The sequence below is a fragment of the Arvicola amphibius genome, chromosome 5 (genome assembly GCF_903992535.2).
Source record: "Arvicola amphibius chromosome 5, mArvAmp1.2, whole genome shotgun sequence".
Classification (NCBI taxonomy): Eukaryota; Metazoa; Chordata; class Mammalia; order Rodentia; family Cricetidae; genus Arvicola; species Arvicola amphibius.
Window position 1 is genome coordinate 808,088 of NC_052051.1, and position 24,799 is coordinate 832,886.

Below are 24,799 nucleotides of genomic sequence, written 5' to 3' on the forward strand. Positions count from 1 at the left end.
CCAACTTCCAGTAGCTCACAACTACCTGTAACTCCAGTTTCAGGGGATTCGATGTCTCATTTGCATTTGTATGTATAGACACCCCTCAGATTTAAAATTATGCATAATTTAAAATAAATCTTCTTTTAAAGGACTATACTCGCCGGGCGGTGGTGGCGCACGCCTTTAATCCCAGCACTCGGGAGGCAGAGGCAGGCGGATCTCTGTGAGTTCGAGACCAGCCTGGTCTACAAGAGCTAGTTCCAGGACAGGCTCCAAAGCTACAGAGAAACCCTGTCTCGAAAAAACAAAAAAAACAAACAAAAAAAAAAAGTTAAAGAACTATACTCTCTATATGTTGTACCCCCTCTGTGTCCCTTTGCCCTCAGGTGTGACTATTGGTGGCATGGGATGATGGCCTCCCAGGGCTTCTCCTGGATCATGCAGACTATGTAAGGTGATTCTTTTCAAGGGGTGAGGGTTCCTACAGGCACTTGTGAGCACTGTTCCGTGGGCAGTCAGGCGGTTAAGAACATGTGTCAAATGCACAGGTGCTGTGATCCCCTTTCCCCAGTTAAAGACAGGACCACTGACGGGAGCTTTGCCTCCAGTGAGTCCTCAGAAGACCTGGCCGCACACCCAGGGTCCCCTCCATCCTACTGGACTTGGCTGCGGAGAGTGACTTGCCTGGTGTACTTTCCTCTTACTAAAATGACTGCGAGTTCCATGACCTAAAGACTCTCCTGGTCTTCCCTTCCGTTTCTGGGTGTTACTGGATGGAGTACCCTGACCTCACCCCAGAAACGGGTCTGCTGTGTGTCATCGATGGAATGTGACTTGTGTCCCACCGTGTCTGCTGTACTCTTAATGGTTTCCAGAGGACGAGCAGTCCTCTGCTCCTTGGATGATGCACTGCTGGGCTCCCTGGAGGAGGAGGGAGGAGCCTCCTGCCTGCTGAGCTGCTGCTCACCATGGCAACAGCTCCCTGTGGCTCTGGGCTCCCTGACAGACTCAGGATGCCTCAGACCTTGCAGGCCTCATGCCTTGGAGGATAGTATATTTGGTTCTGGCTAGGCTGAAATTTCCCAGGTCTGCAATTCACCTGCCGCCTACCCAGCTGCTCTAACTCAGGAAGGTACCGATTGTTTGTTAAGGTCCCAGAGCCTAGAACTTCCCTCATCATAGAAACAGCTTATTTGCTGCCCCAGGAGCTTTCTCAGTCTCCTGGTACCAGCCTGGAAGCTGGTCTCAAGGGAGGACTTTGCTTCAGTGGCTGCCCAGGACTCAGACTCAGGTAAATGAGTAGTGACAGGCTCCATGCCCAAGGACCGGGCTTTGGGGCCGGAAGGCATCTGACAACCCAAACCAGGTGGAGCTCCCTGGAAACTCTCTGACTAGAAGGTGTCTAGTCACCCTGTCCCCAAGACCCTGTGTAAGTCACCGTGGGCCAAGTGACACACATCTGTTGGACACTGACTCCAGGAGGCTGGCCTGGTCATGGCTCACAGAAGGCACCCACACAGGTGGTTAGCTGGGCACCGCAGCTATTATTAACCTGACAGTGACATCACCAACAGCCAATGGGAGGCAGGTTTATTTGCAGGGCTGGCAGCTTGATAACGGTTAATTTTAGCTGTATCTTCATTCCCAACATTTGTGAAACCCCCACCAGCCAAAGAGGGGGATGCTGTCTCCCCAAACAGCTTGGAGATGGCATCTGGGGGCTCCCGTAGGAGCTGAGGAGGGACAGAGCCTGTACTCTACCCTCCACACTGCCCCTAGGAAGAATCCTGGCTTCCTGTAGCCTCTCCTTGCTTGCCCTGCCCCACCTCTGGAAGCTTCCCATTGTCACTGTGATGAGTAACTGAGAAGCAGGCCACAGGTGAGACCTAGGCTTCAATCTGAAAGTCATACTTTCCATACTTCTAGTGTTTTGAGTCACCTACTTGCTATGTGATCTCAGATGGTAGGCTTAGTTTTTCTTTGCCCAGTTTCCTTATAGGTTTTGGGGTCCCCAGGCTTACTTATTGGATCTGCTTTTATTTAGTGTTGCTGACTTCTTAGTTGGTTAAGTACTACTAACGATGCACTTAAAGAGGCTAGAAGACCAAAGTTCTGGCATGTTGCCCAACCAGGCCCTACAGAGGAAAGGGGAAGGGCAGGAGAGCCCTTCACAAGCACTTTTTTTTTTTTTTTTTTTGATTTTTCGAGACAGGGTTTCCCTGTAGTTTCTAGAGCCTGTCCTGTCCTGGAACTAGCTCTTGTAGACCAGGCTGGCCTCGAACTCAGAGATCCGCCTGCCTCTGCCTCCCGAGTGCTGGGATTAAAGGCGTGCGCCACCGCCGCCCGGCTCCACAAGCACTTTTTATGGTGGTATTTAATCCATGGGAAAGGCCAGCACACTCAGGACCTAAGTCCCCCTAGAAAGCCCCATCTCAGCACAATTGCCTTGGGATTTGGTCCCAACGCTGAACTTTGGGGATACATGCAGATGGAAGCAATTGTTGATCAGATGCTGGAGCTATTGTGTGCCTGGCAATTGCTGCTAGGTTAATAGCCTCTTGGAACTGCTGCCCCCAAGGTTGCTCAGTGGGATTAGTGTGTTATTGCTTAGCACTGTTACCTCTTGAAGGTTTGTTTTTCTGCATAGTCACAGGGTCTTCCACGCTGGCAAAGGCTTCAGGGATTGGCACTGGTAAGCAAAGTATGTCCTAATGACAGGGTGGTACTTTTGGCCTGCCTCCCCTAGGTCAGCATAGAGATGTTTCAGGCAGGAGATAACCAGTGGTCAGTCCTCTAGGACTAGGGCAAGCTCCTGGCCTTGTGTCTTGCTGGCTCATTGGTGTCAGATGCACATAGAGGAAGACTACATAGGGAACGGGTGTCTGATGAAAACTCCAAAGTTGAAGGACTGGTGGCTATCCCCAAGGATTCTGGACTCTGGGGCCCCTCTACTGAGCCCACCCAGCCTTCTGAATCCCAAACCAGGCCTGATCTCCATGCAAGAAGGAAGGCTTTCTGTGGAGAGTCGAGCTGGGCAAGCAGGCGTGGTGAATGCTAATGTCTTGCCAAGAATTTATTTTTAATTCCTGGCTCCCAGTTGACAGTATCAGCAGTCTGCGGAAGTGCCAGGTCATCGGAGAGGCCTGCCTGGTCTCTGACTGCCCTCGGCCAGACGGACCCTCAACTTCACCTTTACTCCTTCACACTTGCTAAGTGCCTGTCCTACAGGGCACCCATCTCCAGGGGCTCCTCGTGGGCACTGCCTCAGTAGGAGGTGCTGGGCCCTGACCTGGCGCTTCTGTCTTGATCAATTCCACACCGGAGTGGAAGGGATAGACATAGGCCTGCTGTCATTCAGCATAAATACCCAAGGAGCTTTTGCTTCCTGCCTGCCCTTCCATACCCTGCAGTGGCAAACACTGGTGGTAGCATTAGAAAATAGGAAGCTCTGGGTGAGGTGACAAGATAGGGATCTCTGAAGAAGCCTCTGATGACATATGGTGGCCACAACCTCCTTAAGGCCTATTTTGGAATCCTCAGAGTCTCTCTATTTCCCACCCATGGGGCCTGAAGTATGCTGGTGCTCAATCCTGGGCTAGTGGAGGTCTGAACTCTGTTTGGATGTTCTTGGTGGTCTTAGGTAAGACAGTCTGACCTGGATTGTGTGCACGAACTCTAATGGGCTTCATGCATTCCCCACACCTAAGGGAATAGGTGGAAAAAGCCTCTTTCCAGGGCTTTAGAACAAGGTTTGTCTGGGCTGGACTTGCTAATGGCCTCAAAGGTCTGCCATGTTGGGCCCATGTGAGCAAGCATAGGGGCACTGTACCAGGGGGATCACATCATGGAAAGCCTCTGGAAACTGCCCTTCATGTTCACTGGGACTCAACCATGAGCAGGGCCAGCACTGGATGCCCACATCAAGACTTGCAGGGGCCTTGATCCAGGCTTGTGCCTCTTCTCTCCCCATCCCACCTCCACTCGCTGGCTCCCTGTCTTATGTTCCACCTTCGCGGGAACATCTTTATGTTGGGTGTACCTTTTATTCTTCTGCTCTATAGCAACCACTGTCTCTGCTATCCCGGCTCTTCTGTAGGTTGCTTCTTTCCCTTCTCCATCCCTGCCCCTCCCTTCCTGGCTCTGTTTCCCTGCCCCCACCTCTGCGTGCTCCCCGCCCTTTTGCCTGTTTTTCTCTCCTGATCTGCGCTCTAGCTCGCTGATTCTCTTGCTTGCTCGGGTGCATCTTTGCAGCTGCGTCCTCTCGGATCCTCGATACGCCGGCTGGCGCCGGTGGGTGCTTGGCCCCTACGTCCGCGCATCTCTCGCAGCCCATCCGCCAGTCTCCCGGAGCCCGCCTCCCCCCGCCGGTACCGCATTGCCGTACTGCAGGGGCGCAGTGCATTGCGCCGACACCGTCAATAGGTGGACCCCCTCCTGGAGAGATAAAACCGCCGGCGCCGCCGCCGCCAGTCCCTCTGACTGAGACTTCGGCTCTGGGTAAGGACGCACACTCCGGCCCGCGACCCTTGCTTAGGTTTCCACCAAGAGTTCGCCTCCCTGGGAATCCAACCCAAGGTAGAAGGGGACACGGGGCACCTAGCTGAGCTACACACCTGGCTTGGAGGTCTCTCGGTCGCACACCGGGTATGGTGGGTCCCTGTGGCAGTCGGACTACGTGTCTCCTAGGCGATTGTTTACTTAGTGACAGCGGCAGGGCACCTTCTCCTGAAACCTAGGATCACGCTGTCATCATGACCTTGGGGTTCTCCTGGGCGCTGCGGGGCTGGACAGGCTGGTCAGTGCGGATGTTGGCGTGGTTCGGGGCTCTGGGGGTGTCAGTGATTTGTCAGAGAAGGGTCGGGAAGGTGATGAAACCTGAGGACCCCTACCCCGCCCTACGTGACTCCCATCCTCCCCACCCCGGGCCCGGAGCTTCTCCGTTGACCTCAGCGATGCGCAGGTTCTGAGACCCAGGGCCTGGACCAGATGGTAGGGGGCGAGGGTGAGTGAGGGAATCTCTGAGGGCACTTACTGAGCTGGGTCAGGGTGAGATTTTTATTCCTCTGGCTAGAACAGGACACTCACCTCTCAGCCTTGATGGCTGCCCCCTGCTTGAATATGGGGAGGGCCTGAGCTATTCTGGGCCCATGCCTGGGCCCCATCCAGCTGTCTCCCCTGCCAGCCTGTGGGCAGAGAGAGGAAGATGGCGCCCTCGCCTGAGGAGGGGCTGAGGAGTGCTGGCCTTTTCTTCATGGTGGCAGCAGATGGGGGTAGGGCAGTGTCCCTCCCTGAGCCGTGTATGTGTGTGTGTGTGGGTGGGGGGGGTGACGGCATCGAGGACAGGGAGGACAGGGCACTGGAGAGCTGGGCACAGTGACTCATCACAGGGCTCCTGGCTGCTCCAGAGGATCACACAGCCTGCTTGCTGCTCTGTGATGTCCAGGCCGGATTAACCCTTCCTTAGGGAACTTTCCTCTGAATCAACTCTCCAAACATTTACACTCCAACAAACCATTTGGGCTAAGGAGATCAGGTTGCTTAAGAGTGCAACCTGGCTGGACTAGGCTAGGGCCAGGGTAGGGGGCAGTCCTTCTTCCTCGTCCTACCTCAGGTGATGGGTGGGAGCAAGCTCTCAAACACTGGAAGAGTGGAGTGGGTGTCTCTGCTGGGCTCTCTCTGGGCCTCCTACCACCTGTGTTCCTTGTCACCGGCCCCACAGAGTTCCTGCCCAGCACACCCTCAACCCCGAGCCAGAGCCCCCACAGTGCCAGCCCCTCCCTCCACCAGGCAGAATGGGCAAGGAGAAGACACACATCAACATTGTGGTCATTGGCCACGTGGATTCGGGCAAGTCCACCACGACGGGCCATCTCATCTACAAATGCGGGGGCATCGACAAGCGGACCATTGAGAAGTTTGAGAAGGAGGCAGCAGAGGTGAGCACCTCGGGGCCTGGTGCTGGCATTGCTCGGTTTACTTCCTTCCGTTCCAAGGATAGGGGTGTCTGGAGATGGGGGTGAACAGGGCAGCCTCCCTCTGAGAATGCTGCTAGATTTGCTTTGTACTTAGGGAGGGAGAGTTTGTTCCCTGCTCAGGTCCACCAGAGGGCTCTGGATTCTTGGTCTCAGTGGGCCAGAGGGCCCTCAAGCCTTATCCTCTTGCTCCTCAGGGCTGAAGCTGGATGTGATGCTGCCCTTGCTTGTCTTGTAGCAGCCAGGGCTCAAGGATGCTATTAATAGCAGGTTGATGGGCAGCAGCCTTGCCAGCTCCACTTTCTCCAGATAAGCTGGAAGGTTGCTGGTTCAGGATGATGCCTGGAGTGGGGGGTCTGGGTAGCCTGCTCCTGGCAGAGACCTACAAATGGGCAGTAGTTGTAACTGGATTCTCTACTCTGGCCCCAGAAGAGCTGGCTCCTGGGTAAGGGCTGAGGGCAGCAACTCTCTCTGTGCTGAACTCCTGCTCTGTGTGTATGTGGGTTTTGAGCCACAACTCTGAGTGTCTGAGCCTGATGCTTTTACCCTTTGGGGGTATTATGAGGGGAGGTGGTAGGAGGGAGCTGAGTAATTGAAGGTCACCTGGGTCAGGTCCCAGCTGGGTTTTGTCTGGGTCTGGCTGCTCCTCCAGGCTGGGTAGCAACCCTGGAATGCAAAAAAGCCTGTCCTGGGAGAGTCTGGTAGGGAGTTGCGTTAGGCTGAGCAATGACCACAGTGGTCCATGTTGTAGGAGTCTCATCAGGACTCTCAACTTGGCACAAGCTGGCAGAGAGAGCAGCCTTGCTCTTAGTAGGGGTGTTCTTTCTTTTCCTCTTTTGGTGGAAGGGGAAAGGGGAGATGTCTCAGAGCTGTTTGGAAGTACTCATCAGCTACAGAAAGAGCTGGAAAGCCAGACGTTTCTCAAAACCTTGACCGATTTATTTATTTTTAAAATTTTTGTTTTGAAATAACTCAGAAAGTTTTTTTTTTTTAAATAGCCCCAAACTCATGAGATGATTGGCCTATAACTGTCTAGGGTGTGGAGCCTTAGCCTCAGGCAGTGAGGAATCCTTTGCCAGGGATAGGAGTTTAAATGAGGTCTGGCAACTTCCAGACCCTCATGCCCCCTGCTGGGGGACTTGTGTGTCCACAGCCATTTAGGAGGGGAGTAGGGGTGGGGCTGGCTCATCTGGGTGGCTTCATTTTGTGGCAGAGCAGGGTTTGGGTGTCAGGACCAGAGAGATGGTGCAGAGGTCCTTGGTTCAAGGTGCTTTAGCCCAATCCTAATCTCTCATGACTGCTTCCATGGCCCAGGGCAGGCCAGGCAGATGGATGTGACCCCTGAGTCCTGTGTCCTACCCTTCTAGATGGGGAAGGGCTCCTTTAAATATGCCTGGGTGCTGGACAAGCTGAAGGCAGAGCGGGAGCGTGGCATCACCATCGACATCTCCCTTTGGAAGTTTGAGACCACCAAGTACTACATAACCATCATCGATGCTCCAGGCCACCGGGACTTCATCAAGAACATGATCACTGGCACTTCCCAGGTGTGCAGGGAGAGCACCTGCCAGGATAGAGCCCCGCCCAGTTCACCTCCATCCTGCTTGGCACAGAGTTCCTCAAGATCTGAGTCAGTTAGATGGGGTACCTGCAGGGTTACCCCACCACTATTGGGGCCAGCAGACAAACAGAGGGGGAAATTGTGGGCATGTTCCTTCACAGACAGAATCTTGTAGAAGAGGCCACTCTAGGGACAGTGAGAGATGGGTAGAAAATCAGTCAGACAATTACAGGAAGACAGAACAGAACCAGAGACCAAATCCAAGGGCACACAGCCTGCTGATGGTGGAGCTGATGGTCAATTCTGGGCCTCCTTGATGCGGGGTCTGGTGGAGGAGTCCCCTGTTACCCTTGAGGTAGAGATCCCGAGTCTCCATCCGAAGGATAAGAGCCCAGGCCCCGTTTTGTGGGTGGTTGGGATAGGTAAAAGGCTGACCCAGGGGCTCACTGTGTCTGACCTGTTGGATAGGCGGACTGTGCAGTGCTGATCGTGGCAGCAGGTGTGGGTGAGTTTGAGGCCGGTATCTCCAAGAATGGGCAAACCCGGGAACACGCGCTCCTGGCCTACACTCTGGGTGTAAAGCAGCTCATTGTGGGTGTCAACAAGATGGACTCCACGGAACCAGCCTACAGCGAGAAGCGCTACGATGAGATTGTCAAGGAGGTCAGCGCCTACATCAAGAAGATCGGCTACAACCCAGCCACAGTGCCCTTCGTGCCCATCTCAGGCTGGCACGGTGACAACATGCTGGAGCCTTCACCCAATGTGAGTGAGGACCGGGATGGTGGGGGCAGGGCTGAGGGCTCTGGGACTCCAAGTCAGGGTGGGCCAAGTTCCCTTTGGTCTAGCTGGGTTTCTGTGCGCACTGTACTGATGGGTGCCAACCTCCTGGGGATCTCCCCTAGTAAGGGACCTGTACTTGGGATCCCCATGAGGCCAAAAGAGGAAGATGGGGTTCCTTCTCTGGCCACTGACTGTTGAGCCCTGGATCTCACTTTGGGGGAAGATCAATTTTTATTTCTCCCAAGTCTCTGTCCTGGCTTTCAAGACTGTGCAGGACCAGCAAGGCCACAAGGTCCTCCTTAGCTGCCTCCTCTGAGGTCTGAAGAGTATGTTGGTATCTGGGAAGCATGCATTTCCCTGGGCTGGGCTGGATTGTGGAGGAATGTCTCTTCACTGGTCAATGGAAAGCTTGACGCTTCTGCAGCTCTGGGCCTCTAAGTTGGGGGTGAAGTGAAGAGGAGATTTTCAGATAGAGCCTGGGACCTAGATCTTGGTCTATCCAGAGGAGACCCCTTGTCCAGAAGGTGGGCACTCGGCTTTAGCCAGTTTTGCAGCTGCCCACATTGAATGAAATGGTGTGAGGATAGGCTCTCTGGAGATAGCTGGGGACCAGTGCCTGGTGGTACCGGGACAGAGTTTGACAGGCAGGGGATACCTCATCTTGCTCTTGCTGATGTATGATCATCAGGACCTTAGAATCCCCTGGAGACTTTTGATCAGTAGGGGTCCCCACCCACTCCCCCCCCCCCGCTTCCTATTGCTCTATTGTGCTCTGGGCCCATGTTCACCCATTCTTCAAGAGCCATCTGTTGACCTGAGATGCCTGAGACTTTGTCATAAAGTCAGGAGGACACACAGCCCCTTCGGTGGATTTACTTCTTGTCTATGGCAGGTGGACCACGAGGAGATCTGTGTTAGGAGGGGTTGAAGTCACCTCCAAAGAGGCCCTGGTGGTGGTGGTGGTGGTGGTGGTGGTGGTGGTAGACCCTGGGCAGCTTGGTAGCCAGCAGGGTTTCAGGGTTGGGACGTAGACTGGACTTTATCCTGGACATGGCCATTGGTCAGACTTGAATCCCTACTCTCCTGGTTCTTGCCCTGTCTTGGGCTGTGATTGACCAGGTCCCTGACAGAGCAGGGAATCAGGCCAGGTTGACGGGCCTCATTTGTAAGTGTTTGGGACATGGCAGTACAGCCTGGGGAGGTGTTTTTGTTTGTTTGTTTTTGGTTTTGCTCTTTGCCACTTCCCTTTTTTCTAAGTTATGTTTTCTCAGGGTCCCTGTGAGGTTGGGTATGTGAGAAGGGATTGAGGAGCAAATATTCATCTTGAACAGCGAGTCTCCTTTCCCAGGCTACCCTTTAGGCAGGTGCCACCCCCAGATCTTGGAGACCTGAGGCTGAGGGGGTGCTCAGGTGGGTTGCCCTTTAATTGGCACCTTTTCTTTCTTCTGCCCAGATGCCATGGTTCAAGGGCTGGAAGGTAGAGCGCAAGGAAGGAAACGCAAGTGGTGTGTCCCTGCTGGAAGCCCTGGACACAATCCTGCCCCCAACTCGCCCCACTGACAAGCCCCTTCGCCTGCCGCTGCAGGATGTGTACAAGATTGGTGGTGAGTGAGGCCCCAGTGGTGGTGACTGGGGCTCATTGCTCCCTGCAGGTGCTAGCAGGCTCTGTCCCCAGCCTTGACCAGGACATCAGCAAGGAACCCTCAGGCCGGTTGTCTCCACCTCTCTCACAAGACCATGTTCTCTTACGCCCATTCATTTATCCACCAATCTTGATTCTTGTTCTATCCATCCATCCACGTCCAGTCACCTCTCCCACCCATCCATTCACCCAGCATTCAGTAGGATTTCCTTTCCCACGCCCCACTCCCCCAAGCCACCAGCCAGAGCTAAGGACATTAGATGGGAGTGTTGAGCTGACCTGCACTTCACCTGCAGGGAGAGGGGTGCCTGTCTCATGGGAGGCAGTCTTAGTCCAGGAATGAGAATTACAAGTCATTAGTCAATAAAAACCAAAGGAAAATATGGAACAAGCAAAGGGAGAGGAATGAGAATATCATGCTGAGGCTTGCAGCCGCAGGCTCTTCTCTGTCACCCCATAATGCTACCACCCCCGTGCTCCCAGAAGACAGAGAGTAGTGCTCCCTCTCCCAGTCGCTTGTTCATCGAGGTATTTCTGTAGTAGCCACACTGCCATTGTGGGCAGGCCTGTCGGAAGGGTTGGGACCAGATGCCTCTTCAGTGTTAGAACCGCAGAGTCACAGGAGGACCCAGGGAGTCCTGTGTGGGCAAGAGCAAGCCTAGTGAGTTGACCCGAGCCTGGCTTGGTTCTCAGAGAGAGGAGGAAGGCTTGTGATGCCCCCTCGGAGGAGGGACAGCTGTCCTTTAGGGGATGACCCCATTCCCCCTCCTCTGGCCTGCCCTCTCACAGTGTGCCCTCTCTTGGCCTAGGCATTGGGACAGTGCCTGTGGGCCGAGTGGAGACTGGTATTCTTCGGCCCGGCATGGTGGTGACCTTTGCACCCGTAAACATCACCACAGAGGTGAAGTCTGTGGAAATGCACCACGAGGCACTCAGCGAGGCCCTGCCGGGTGACAATGTCGGCTTCAACGTGAAAAATGTGTCTGTCAAGGACATCCGCCGGGGCAATGTCTGCGGGGACAGCAAGTCTGATCCGCCTCAGGAGGCTGCCCAGTTCACCTCCCAGGTTGGTGGCTGTACTGGTCGTGTGTATGGACATTCCTTCTCGGAATAGGGGAGAGACGGGCTGAGGTGTCACAGAACAGTGACCTGGAACTGAAGGGGAAAGCCCTTCATTTCATCCGAAGGCCACTCATGTTCCAAGGCTACATGGGTGCACATAAGTAAGCAGAGCCTCAGGTCTCCCTGGGCAGTCCTACTATGGGATATTTGACCTTCAAAAATACTTTTATTAACTTACTGACTGGGGTATCACTGTTAGCATTTTATTCTCTTAACTAAAAATAAATCACATCTGCTTGCATGTGTGTGCTTGTGTGTGTGCCACAGTACGTGTGTGGAGGTCAGAGGGCAACTTGGAATCAGTTCTCTACTTCCATCATGTGACTCCAGGGATTGAACTCAGGTCTTCAAGACCTGGCAGCAAGCACCTTTGTCCAGAGTCATCTTGCTGAATCTCCTTCTCTACGTTTTCATGGAACCCTCTTCGATTACTTCTTCATGGGATAAGAGATTTTAGGATAGTTTTATTGAAATGTAATAGAAGCACTATAATTGGTTCTGACTAGGGTTAATATGTCTGTGTCGTCCTGTTCCTTTCAAACAGTGCAGGTGTCTGTTGATTGCGTCGTGGTTTGCTATATGCTTAGCAAGATGTTGAGGTCTGAGCCCAGAAGGGATCCCTGTGACCTGAGCATTCCTCGCACACAAACATGGGGATCGGGAGGTGACCCTGTGACTAGAGCCACCCAGTCTAACACTGTTCCAGGAGACCTGACTCATGGCTGTCTTCAACTCTGCTCTCAGGTCATCATCCTGAACCACCCCGGGCAAATCAGCGCTGGCTACTCGCCAGTGATCGACTGCCACACAGCCCACATTGCCTGCAAGTTTGCCGAGCTGAAGGAGAAAATTGACCGGCGTTCTGGCAAGAAGCTGGAGGACAATCCCAAGTCCCTGAAGTCTGGTGATGCGGCCATTGTTGAGATGGTCCCCGGAAAACCCATGTGTGTGGAGAGCTTCTCACAGTACCCACCCCTCGGTGAGCTAGGTGGTTGATCCAAGCTGGGGTGAATGCGCTGCTGGCGGGCAGGGTCAGGGGCTCCTTTACTACTGAGCAAAGTGCAGTGTTTAGTAGGATCTCTCTCTCTCTGTCTCTCTCTGTCTCTCTCCCTCTTCCTCTCCCTCCCTCTCCTCCTCCCTCCCTCCCTCCCCCACCCCCCCCCCCCCCTCTCTTTCTCAACCCAAACACACACACTACCGTCCCTTTCTGTGCTTGACAGACAGATCTGGGATGGTGCTTCTTTTCTGAGGAAGTACCCCTGAGGGACTTCCCCGGGACCAACAGCAAGTCGAGAGATCCCCACCCCCTTAAACCACTTAAATGGCGTTAAGCTGTTCTGCGGACGCCCAAGGCACCTGCACACTGCATCCTGGGCGCCCCCGCAGTTTATGTATCTCTCTCCGCAGGCCGCTTCGCCGTGCGTGACATGAGGCAGACTGTGGCCGTGGGCGTCATCAAGAACGTGGAGAAGAAGAGCGGCGGCGCCGGCAAGGTCACCAAGTCCGCACAGAAGGCGCAGAAAGCGGGCAAGTGAAGCGCGGGCGCCCGCGGCGTGGCCCTCCCCGACGGCGCCGCGCCGCGCCCCCAGCCCCGCCCCCGGCACTGGCCCCGCCCCCTCCCCCGGCCCAGGCGCGGCCCCTCCACCCCTCCTCCCCGCCAGGCGCATGTCTGCACCTCCGCTTGTAAGAGGCTCTACGTCAGCGACTGGATGCTCGCCATCAAGGTCCAGTGGAAATTCTTCAAGAGGAAAAGCGCCCCCGCCCCAGGCTTCCGCACCAGCGCTCACCACGCTCAGTGCCCGTTTTCCCAATAAACTGAGCGACCCCAGAGCCGTGTGTGCCTACTGCTGGGGCCCTTATTGTTAAAGTCCTGTTGCCCAAGGTGTTCAGGCTGGCACATCTCACCGCTGACAGGTGACCTAGCCACCTACCCTCCTAAGCTGTGTGGGTCCACCGAGCGGGTGCTGGAAACTCGCAGCTAGGTGAGAATGGAAAGACCAAATGGCTTTGATGGCTATGACCCGTTTTGTGTGCCTCGGTGGGATGTGCAAGACCGATCGTAGAACCAAAACTGTGGCTGGGTGTCATGAAGGGTCCCCCTAAGAAATCGTGAGAACTGAGAGATCCTCCCCATGAGTGTGGGCACACACTTCTTCCCCCTAGGTTTCTTGGCTCTGATAGAAGCCCATTTTTGCTTCCACTCCTGACTGCTGAGCCAGCCCCATGCCCATGCTGCCCAGATCTTAAACCCTTAAATTGCAGCAATACCTGCTCTAGAAGCCAGAGGCCAGTGACTTATGTTAGGTGGGCTGGGATTGGTCCACTTGTCCCAGAACATGCCATGACTTTGATGGCCAGGCAAAGCTATTCTCCACTCACTGCTGTCCCGTGACGCTGGCCTCCCCACTTCCCACCTCTCAAGGTCTGTTCATGTTATTGCACGTAGCAGTTGATTCCCTCCACAAAGCCAAGGTAAAGCTCTCTGAACATCAGGCAAGGGTACTGGTCCTTAGTGTTCCCAGGTCCCATTGTGTCAATCTCCCAGGGCTATTGTAACAAATGGCCATGCCTAGTGTGACTTTGGAGCCAGATCAGGCTGAAATCAGCACCACTGGACAGAGTTGAAACCATTGTAACTTTCCTCTCTCCTGGCTTCCTTGGCATATCGGGGCTATTGGCCCAACCATTGCAGCCTGTGCTTTTCATGTAGCTTCATCTCTTCTGAATGTGAATCTCTCTTCTATAAGGACACCCCTGGCTGTGCTTAGAGCATATCTGAGAACCCACATAAGCTTCCACCTTGCCAATTGCATCTTCAAAATCTTTCCTTGCTCACAGTTGCTGTTCCAGGTTTCAGGTGTCAGGTTCCCGACACCTTCGATACATTCAGCCCCTAGGCTAGGTGAAGACAGAGACATTGCAGCGGTGATGGGCAATTCTGACCTCCAGAGAAACAGGCACACAGTCTGAATTCTCCCACCTAACCACAAGGCAGAATGGGCACCTCAGCATCCATGAAGCAGGATAGGAAGGGAGGAAGACCTTCATAACTTTTAAAATGATGTGTCTGGTAAAGTGGTTCCTCAGAGCTGTGCCCACAGATCCACACAAGATGGGTCTGAACCGATGAATCCCAGGCCTCTGAGGGAAGGCTGTTGGATACAGACACCCAGGTGAATCTGAACGTAAGATGAATATCAGATACTTTTTTTTGGAGACAGGGTTTCTCTGTGCAACAGCTCTGGCTGCTGTTCTGTAGAAGAACAGGATAGTCTTGAACTCACAGAGATCCACCTGCCTCTGCCTCCCGAGTGCTGGGGATTAAAGGCGTGTGCCACCACCACCTGGCAGATACTTTCTTTTTTAATATAAAAGATCTGAGACATTTATAGTAAAAAGGAGTTGATTGTTAATCTGGAATTCTGGTTTGGGTGCCCTGTACTTTGTCTGATGACTCTGTCCAAGGACACTAGGCATATCCTGGACATCTGGCTAATTCTGGGTCTTTTCCGGGCCACCATTATTGGCAGGAAGGGCCAGGTAGAGTGTGTCAGTCACAGAAAGTTGTTTAACACTTAGCCCTCTTTGAATTGGAGCCAAATTAAGGAAATCCATTAGCCTGAGAGAGGACACATGTAAGAGCCCCTGGCTGGAATTAAAGGAAACTGTAGGCAGACCTGCCTCATCCTCCTGTAGCAAACTTTTGTGTTCTCCGGGAACCTTGGCGACCCAAACACTACAGGTTGTCCCAGTTCTGCCTGGCCAGCTGGTCACAGTGGCGTGTGTTTGGCCATGCTGTCCAACATGTCCTTCATGGCACATTCCAAGGACTCCCTGGACTGCACTCCTGGTTTCCACTGGGGTCATTGGTAAATGAGTATCTGTTGATTGTGGTGTCTAGAAGGTGGAGCCTCTGGGAAAGTTCTTTAAGCCTTGGTCCCCTCTTCCAGGCTATGGTGATGATAAAGGCAGACACAGATCTGTACAGTAAGGGTCTGAGGCCTTACTGTAGTCTCTACTCCAGGTCATGGCAGACATCTGGACTGAGTTCCTGGTGTCTGTAACCAGTGGGGCCAACACATGGAGTCACCTCTGAGACTGCCAGGACATTCCCTTTGTCCTCTGAGTTGGGGCTTCTTATGTCTATCCTACCTATATCTCTTGGAGGGCAAGAACTGATTTTCCACTTTCTACTGGGTTTCTGGGGAATTCCAGGAGCTGTCCACACTTAGGCCAGGAGGGACATCAGAGGACTGTAGCCATTGACTATCAGAGCTGAAAGATAAAAGGAGTAAGAGATACATCTGCTTTCCTGAGGGATGTCCAGCGCTGGTTTGAAGAATGGGCACACAGCAACCATTGTACATGCCTCAGCTGCTGCCTGAGCCAGGACTGAGATGGAGGGGCACTTAGAGCAGAGAGAACGTATGACAAACGGTGTCTGAGGACAGGCAGGCACAGGGAGACTGAAGTCTGGCCCCTGGACACTGACTTGGGGTACATAGTGAACAGGCAGGCACAGGGAGACTGAAGTCTGGCCCCTAGACACTGACTTGGGGTACATAGTGAGCAGGCAGGCACAGGAAGACTGAAGTCTGGCCCCTGGACATTGACTTGGGGTACATAGTGAGCAGGCAGGCATAGGGAGACTGAAGTCTGGCCCCTGGACACTGACTTAGGGTACATAGTGAGCAGGCAGGCACAGGGAGACTGAAGTCTGGCCCCTAGACACTGACTTGGGGTACATAGTGAGCAGGCAGGCACAGGGAGACTGAAGTCTGGCCCCTGGACATTGACTTGGGGTAAATAGTGAGCAGGCAGGCACAGGGAGACTGAAGTCTGGCCCCTAGACACTGACTTGGGGTACATAGTAGGCGGTCAGACAGGAAAGCTGTAGGATAATGATGCATCACCATAGCTGATAACGTTCAGGGGCCCGGCAGGAGTGACAGTATCAAGAGTCACATTTCTGAAGGCAGCGTATGGGATGGGGTGAGGGCCAGGGAATGCTGGGTTAGTGAACGATTTACAGCAGGCTCCACCAATGCTGACCAGTAGCCTCCATGTACACTTTGAAGGACTCTGAAAGATTCATGAAGCAAGCATAAAAAGTGGGGCTTCAGGGATGCTGAGCTGGCCAAGTCTCAGGGATGCAGCACCCTCCCGTAATGTTTGTAGAGGGACCTTTCTTTCCTTCCCCAGGGTCCTGAGGGTGACAGTCTGTTGTCTGGACCGTGGCTTCTGAGCCCCCTTTTAAGGACTGAGCCTTGTGACAGCTTTGGGACTCTGGATCGTCCCACATTCTGTGACGAGAGTAATAGCCTCTTTGAGGATAGCTGTGGGTACGCATAGGTGCTTCTGAATGGGCTTGTGAGTGTGAGGATTAGTGTTTACCAGTGTGTGCTTGTGTGGACCTGGGGTCTTGTGTGGGTGTAGCCGGGGTGTGGAACTGCACCTATGCAGACTGTGAGGCAGAGAACCTGAAAGAATGTCTCAGAGATGTTAGAGGTAGCTTATATATGCATGTGTATATGCTTGTGTGAATATGCTTGCTTACCAGTATATGCTGTGTGTGTGTGTGTGTGTGTGTGTGTGTGTGTGTGTGTGTGTGTGTGCATACAAAGAGATTGGTTTCATGCCCGTGCTTTAGCTCTGTCTCTGCTGCTGGCTGACTCCTGGGTTGGGGCTGACTGTCCAGGAGGGGCCTTCTGGGTGGCTGAAACAAAACAGCCCTGGGGAAGCTGTTTCTGCCATGCATGGAGCTGGTGTGAATTAGGACTGTACTGGAACATGCGTGGGCCTGGTGTCTACTTCAAGACTCTGTTTATTGGTGTGAGGGAAATCTCTTCCGTAGAAATGGTGAATGAGAACCCTAAATGAAATCTGGGGAGCTGTGAGGGGCAGGCTCAGTTCTGGCTTCCTTTGCTGCGCCTGATATCTTAGTTGGGGTTGGTTGGCTGAAGAGGGCCATGTGCACCAACAAGGTCATTAAGTCTGCATGAGGCTGAGAGCTGCTTAGGTGTAGCATTGGTCATGGTTCCTGCCAGTGTGTTGGTCAAATCAGAGTCAGAATTTGGATGGAGGGTCTGAGTGGCTGGAGGGACAGAAACTGGGATAGTATGAGAGAATGTGGAGCCCTACTTCTTGTTCTCTATCTCCAAGTGGCTGGAAGGAGGCCACTTGGTGATGAGGCCTTTGTCCTGGCTACAGAGCAGGGGTGTGCCACTATCTGGCTTCAGGCCCCTACTCTTCCTGGCACTGGCTCACTTTGTTCTTTGGAAGATGCTACAGCACCAAGGACTGAAGAACATTGCGGTAGGTCTCTTTCTCACAAGGAGACAGGCTGGATGGGCTGGGGCTTGTGATGTAGCAGGAGCTGAGAGTACTGTGTAACCTGGGGCAAATAGCAGGATCTGAGGGTGGAGCAAGAACTAGGTGCATAAAGAGTCGGGGGCTGTAGTAGAAACTGGTGGCATATCAGGAGCTGGAGGTGTAGCAGAGACTGGGGGTGCAACAGGAGCTGGGGGTACAGAAGGAGCTGGGGGTGTAGCAGGATTTTGGGGTGTGACTGGAGCTGGAGATGTAGCTAGAGGCAGCGCTTGTATAATGAATCTGGGAAGGGATTTGTGGAACACAGAGAAGTTCACATTCTCTGGTTGTCTCCCTGAAGATGCCAAAAAAAGGCTGCCCACCCTGCCTCGTTCTGGGTGTCAACATCCTGACTGGGAAGGGATCCTTCAGCCCAGGCCTGTGCAGGGTGTGCCGTGGGTCATAGGCTTTTCCTTGTATTTCCACCTCCTGGAAGGTTGAGGCTGCTTCCAACTGGCCCTTTAGCTGTCTTTGGTACCCTCTCACTGCTTCCCTGATGCATCCCTGATGGCCTTGGGTTTTGTACTGAGTGCTGAGGAAGGCAGAGCCTGGCAGAGATATGCCTAGCCAGCCAGAGTCGGCTCATTTATTTTTACCTTAACACTTATATAATACTGCACAGTATCGTTCCAGGGCTTCACAAATCTCATTCCACTGTCATCACAATCCTGCAGTGTGATTGTCTTATTCCCATTATAGGTAAAGAAACAAAGGCACAGAGACTCAGTTACCTCCCCAGAACCACTCCTGGAAGTTAAGCTCATAGCTGAAAAACACAGGCAGTGGCCCCACTATCCTGCAGGGCTCTCAAAGAAGCATCAGCCCACCAACTGAGAACAGAAACACCAAAGTTGCTTTGCTGAAATTGGACATTGGGGTCACACCAATACTTTCTGGATGTCCTAAAAGCCCTTCCTGGGGGATGGGTAGCCTTCTTTCATGTGCTTCCACTCTGCCTTCCGTTCTCAAGGAAGTTATCATCTCTTGGCTTTGGTGTACTCAGAGCAACATTGAGGTGGGTGGTGAGTGAAGGATCTGTTTATTTTGGCTGTTTCACGCTAGGTTACATACCACAAACAGGCTCATTTAAAGAAAGGCTATGTTTCTGACATTTCTAGAAGATACAGTATCACAGAAAACTGCCTGATCCTCTCTCTGACTCTTACAATCTTTCCACCCCTCTTTGTACTATGTTCCCTGAAGGAATTGTTTTGTAGATCTGTTCCCTGGGACTGGGCTCTGAAACCCATTTTGATTGGTTGTGGTTTTCTGTAATGGTATCCATCTGTTATAAAGAGATGTTTCCTGACAAAGGGTGAGAACTACACTTATCTATGGGGGTTAAGGACAAATATTTAGAGTGTAGTTATAGGATTATGTTGATTTAGTAAATTGATTGCTGTAGGTTCTCCTCCAAGACCCATGCCTTCACTAGCTCTGGGTAGTTGGTGAGGTTTCCAACACCAAGCATGATGCCCTTTTTTTTTTTTTAAAGAAATATTTATTTATTTATTATGTATACAATATTGTGTCTGTGTGTATGTCTGAAGGCCAGAAGAGGGCACCAGACCTCATTACAGATGGTTGTGAGCCACCATGTGGTTGCTGGGAATTGAACTCAGGACCTTTGGAAGAGCAGGCAATGCTCTTAACCGCTGAGCCATCTCTCCAGCCCCATGATGCCCTTCTTGCTGAATAGGTTTTAATTCCAATAAAAGCACTGTTAGTTATGCCATATAATAGCAGTTCATGGTACTACTACTGCTGCACGCTCAGTGTTATGTGCCATGTTTGTCACTGTTGTGGTTCAGAGGCTTCACAGCTAGGTGGGACTGACTGCTGGTGCTTCCTTCCTTTGGAAGCTGGCATCGTGCTTCCTAGAACCATGAAAGAGAGCAAGGAGGGTTATATGAGAGGCCTTTGGAGGGAGAAAAAGGAAAGGGAAATGATGTAATTATATTGCAATCTCAAAAATAAAGAAAAAACCCAAGACAAAAAAGGAAGGATATGGTTCACCCCCATTTCTTAACTTTAGCTCCAGTGACATTTGGGCTGGATCATTCTCTTGTGAGGATGGTGTGTCTTTACATTGTACACTGCATTAAGTGTGATTACACTAGTTTTGGGGACAGGTAGCCTCCCTGCAGCGCACATATTCCTGTCTTTTTCCTAAGAGCCAGCCTCAGGTTATGTAGCGTTCTCTCTTCTACTGTAACCATGGGAAGGTCTGTATTAGAGCCATGGAGGAGATGGATGCTTGGACCTGGGTCACTGTGGGCATTCTCCTGTCATTAAGTAGCTAGATACAGCTAGGAAGGTCAGGCTGTTTTGCCATTTGTTCTGTTCTAAGAGGAGGCTGTGATTCTCCTTCTTCTAGAGGACGATTGGGGGCTTTGTTGGCAGCTGTGACAGAAGAACTCAAAGCCAGGATGTTTTGGAGATGGAAGTCCAGGACTGAGATGTATGGGGAGGGTTTGACTCTGGACCTACAACCTTCTCTGTGGCCTCATGTGCAGGGATCAGCAATGGCACTTAGGCTTCAGCTCCCTACCTAGCCTTGGACTGGACCATGGGGCTCCATCCTCACCATTTGCTCTTCCCTAGATGCCCTGAACTTACACCATCACTTTGGGGGTAGGACCCCAACAAATCAACTTGGGAGACACAAACAAACTGAGTCTAGTCCAGGATTTCTCAAACAAATTGAGTCTAGCCCTTGGGCTGCTCAAGGTCATCCAATCTGCAAGAGCTACAGGGATCCTGGGGGCCACACTTTGTAGCAGGCATGGCCCTGCCCTGCCCTTAGTACCACCTTGACTTTGACAAAAGAGGAAGGCAAATTTGCTGGATGCTGGGATGTAGCCACAGGGGTCACAGGAAGAGTCTGAAGCTCCTGTTGAGTATTCCCAAGTCATCTGCTGGTGGGGCATTTGCTAACTTTTTCTGAGGATAAGAGCCAGTTGCAGAAGTAACCTCAAACACCCATGGGCACTTCCCCAGGCTGGAAAGCATTGTTCAAGCCTACTGGTCAAGCAAGGCACCATAGCAAGCCTGGACTGGCTGTAGGCAGGAGCCAGCAGCAGATAGCTTGTGCGTGGGCAGGTGCTGACCACTCTACCAGCAGGAGCATCTCTAGAGAACAGAGTTCCAGCCACCCACACCCTCCCAGAGTACACTCCAAGGGCTCCAAGTCATGTAGTTCCTGGGCTGCCCTCCAGGGCTCATGTGGCTGGAGGCTCAGAGTGACCATTCTCTGATGAAAGTGGACAAGTCTCTCTGTGAATTAGGCTGTGAACTGTGAGGGGTCATAAAACCCTGAGCCAAGCTTACTGCACAAGGAAGATGAACATATGGTAGGCAAATGAGCGATAGTTTTAGACCAACAAGGAACTTGGGTTGAAAGAGAAGGCAGTGGAACGGGGATATCTGACTTCAGGGCTTTCCTGAGCAGAGACACAGTGTCCATCCAACAATACCAGGATAGAGGACAGCATTCTAGACAGAGTGCACTGCCTGTAATTGTGTGACAGTCACTAGGGTGCTCTGCTTGGCCAGTGTCTGAGAGGGAGTGGCAGGACCAGTCTCACAGATGAGTGGCCGTGAGTTGGAAAATATTAGCACACACGTGCCCTGGTGGTGCATCATGGATTGCTCCACAGTGGGGGCTGTATCATGCTTTCACTGGATCAAGGGGCCACGATATTCTTAACCTTTTATCTTTAATGGAACAGGGAAAATTGCCACAGCTTCTAGGATGTGAGGAGGGGTGTGTAGGTGGTACTTACAAAACTGTGGTCCAGAAACGAAGAAGGAGGGATATAAAAGACATAAGACCATAATAGAAGAGGGAGATCAGAGCTTTCTAGAAGCCTGGAAAGTTTGTCCTGGGGCCTCTTTGGACACTTCTAGGGCTGCCACCATTCCCTGTCCGTCTCTATCTGTCACCACAGTGAAATTATTACCAGTGGTTGGGAAGTACAAGTTCAGTTCCTCATGTAATTAGCTAGTTTGCCAGGGGCTAGGGCAGCTTGTTGAGAGCTCTGGTCCTTAAAAAAATGAAGCAACTATTAATTAAATTCCTATTGACTTCAACCAGTAAGCGTTCCTGTCAGATTTAAAAAAAAAAAAAAAAACAAAAAAACAAGATGCTTTCCCATCTTCACTCCAGTGCTTTCCATTATCCAGACCAACACAGTCCTTCTTAATAGTGGAAAATTCCTTTGAGGGGGCCCTTTCTGCCTGGGTAGGCACTTCCTGTTGTCCAAATTATAGGATTAAAACAACCACAGTTCTGCCCAGTCAGAGTGACTGAGAACCTGTCTCTTCTCATTTCCCCAAATTGAGTCTGTTTCCCGGCTGGCAGCATTTTCTCTTCTGGTCCACAGCAGCTGTTCTATCTTCTTGAGATCTCGCTTGGAAGGAGGTCTCTGTTGGAAGAGCTGCAGTGGGGAGCACCCCCATGTACTGTGATCACTGACCCTTAGCATGGGGGTGACCAAACTCCCGGCTGTGATGCTATTACGTAACAGCCAAGTGTGCTGAACGCATGAAGCTGGGCTTCCCGGCAGGGGTTTCGGATAGTGGCAAGTGTCTGCACATATTCTCTGTGGCTTCACTCGAGGCTTCTGACGGTCTGGGCAGCACAGATCATGGAAGCTGGACATCCTTTCCACATCCTTCTCCAAGCATTCCCTGTGCTTGGCATCCGTGAGACCAGAGTCCCAGCCTCAGCTGGAGGGGAAAAGAATGGTCGGTTTCCATCCAGAAAGCACTGGGATTCCTCTGACCGGTGTAGCTTTGTGTAGCTCTCCAGAGAGGTTCTTACGCTGGTGGACCTCCATCCTGAGTAGCCACAAGAACCATGGCTTGGGCTGGAGAGATGGTTCAGTGGTTAAGAGCATTGCCTGCTCTTCCAAAGGTCCTGAGTTCAATTCCCGGCAACCACATGGTGGCTCACAACCATCTGTAATGGGGTCTGGTGCCCTCTTCTGGCCTGAAGACATATACACAGACAGAATATTGTATACATAATAAATAAATAAATAAATATTAAAAAAAGACCCATGGCTTATAGACCCTCACCTGTTCCAGGCTCTGGGACACTGGTTACAAAGATACAGACTCAGAAAGACCCAGGTAGGAAATATGTGGCCATAACCTCTTGAATTTTATTCCTTGTTTCTTTTTTGCTTTAAGATTTGTTTTTTTTTTATGTGTATTGATGTTTTGCCTGCATTTATGTCTGTATGAGGGTGCCAGGTCCCCTGGAACTGGAGTTACAGACAGTTGTGAGCTGCCATGTCGGTGCTGGGAATTGAACCCTGGTCCTCTGAAAGAGCATCCAGTGCTCTTAACCAGCGACCCATCTCTCCATTCCCCTTATTACTTGTTTCTTGAGGCAGGGTCTTTCTGGCTTCAAACTTTTGATATTCCTCCTGTTTTCACTCCCGAGTGCTGGAATTACAAGTGTGACCCACTATACCTGGATAAATACATTAATTTTGAAAAGGTTCTGGGGATGGAACCCAGGACTTTATACATGCTGATCAAGCACTTTACCACCAACTCCACCCCCAGGCACTTGTTTCGTATAGGAAGGAATATGAAGGAGGACTCCAAGGGCAATGGGGATTGGCATGAACTTCATACTGCTCTTTGATAGAGCAGGAACCAATGGGATCCCTTGTTTTGATGGCCTGACGTCTCTGCCTACTTCATGTAGCTCAGTGGTAACAGAGCAGGGGAGCTCCCCCCCCCAACCCCGCTGTCTCCCAAACCCCAGGAGCAGGAGAGGGAACAGGCTGAGCCGTCAGGTTGAGAAGGGGGTGCTGAAGGGACAGCGCCCAGCGGGCGATGACTTTGCTAGTGCCTGCAGCCTGGACCAGAGCTCTCTTTCCTCGGCTGGAGCTGGGTATCGTGTGCATCTGAATTTTTCCACCCCCACCCCGCCCTCTGGCATCCTGTCGATGCAGTCTTGGCATAGATGGCCTGAGTCTGTAAGCTTTTGCCATATACTTTTAAATCAAATGAAATTCCTGTTGCTTGTTTGACGGGGTGTTCATGACCCACTTTCTTCAGTCTTGGGGAGGCCAGTGGCATTTTGGTAACTGAGCTGCTGACAGTGCATGGCCCACAGGTAAGCAAGGCATGATATTTAAAAAAATATCATAAATGATTAATGAGCCAGCTTGCTGGGAAGACATCCTAAACAGAGGAAGCAGGGAGTTATAAGCTATGATGAAGGAGTCACTTTCTAGAATTTTCTGAAATGTAGCAAAGCTGTAGGTTCATAAAACATTGGTAGAGAAGAGAACAGAGATCTGAGGAGTGTCGTGGTGTCTGCACCAAGCTGACTCCCCTATGAGCTTCCGTGTGTGTGTGTGTGTGTGTGTGTGTGTGTGTGTGTGTGTGTTCTTACTCTGCAGCACCAGGGGGTTTGTGAGGCTAACCGATGGCTCCTAACAACCTCAAGGATGTGTTCCCATATTTTTTCCCTGAAAGAGGAGATGATGTCATGGAAGTACAGACAACCTTGAACCTGCCCCTTTCTCAATGTCTCCTCTGGGAACACATTTCTCTTCTTGGGAACCAGGACCTTTGTCCCTCAGGTCTCTGACTTCTAATCAGAAAAATTGCTGTCCCAGGAGGAGAGCTGAAATGGGCCAGGCCCTCCCAAGTTGTCATCAATGAGCTGTGGTCACTTATCTAGTTATTTTAAAAAGTATTATTTTTTATTTTTACGTTATGTGTATGTATATTTTGCCTGCATGAATTTACATGTACCATATGGTTTCAGTGCCCAAGGAGGCCAGAAGAGGGTGTCGAATCCCCTGGAACTGGAGTTACAGACATTTTTTGTTTTTGTTTTTGTTTTTGGTTTTTCGAGACAGGGTTTCTCCATAGCTTTGGAGCCTGTCCTGAAACTAGCTCTTGCAGATCAGGAACTCACAGAGATCCGCCTGCCTCTGCCTCCCGAGTGCTGGGATTAAAGGCGTGAGCCACCATTGCCAGGCCTTACAGACAATTGTTAACTGCTCTGTGGGTGCTGGGAACCAAACCCAGGTCCTCTGGAAGAGTAATCAGTGCTCTTAACCACTGAGCCATCTCTCCAGCTCGACTTAAGTAGTTCCTTTACAGAGACTTGCTTGGAGAAGATGACCCAGAGGTCATGATAAAGCCAGTCTGCGGAGGGAGTGGGCAGCACTTTTCTCCTCTGGAAAAATCAAGACCTCCTCTGACTGACTGGGTTGAGCCAGCTAGACCTCCCTTAACCAAGTCCAATTGGCTCAGTAAGCCTGAAGTAGGCAAGGATTCTGTTCTAGGCACTGCTCAGGCTAACTCTTGGAGAGCCTCTACAGACTTCCAGAA

General features: G+C 51.9%; 1 protein-coding gene and 1 long non-coding RNA gene across 2 annotated transcripts; one reads left to right on the forward strand and one right to left on the reverse strand.

Annotated features, from left to right (window-relative positions):
- The first annotated feature begins 5,774 nt into the window (after positions 1-5,774).
- On the forward strand, positions 5,775-12,597 carry Eef1a2 (eukaryotic translation elongation factor 1 alpha 2). Its single transcript, XM_038329781.1, has 7 exons — positions 5,775-5,918; positions 7,322-7,501; positions 7,984-8,280; positions 9,752-9,902; positions 10,750-11,006; positions 11,807-12,041; positions 12,470-12,597. Exons 1-7 carry the CDS (start codon positions 5,775-5,777, stop codon positions 12,595-12,597), a joined length of 1,392 nt encoding a protein of 463 aa, XP_038185709.1.
- LOC119814253 lies at positions 10,281-12,597 on the reverse strand. The gene is made up of 2 exons (XR_005285381.1): positions 12,419-12,597; positions 10,281-10,578 (listed from the first exon to the last, which is right to left on the reverse strand). It is a non-coding gene; the product is annotated as an uncharacterized LOC119814253 (long non-coding RNA).
- Positions 12,598-24,799: the final 12,202 nt, after the last annotated feature.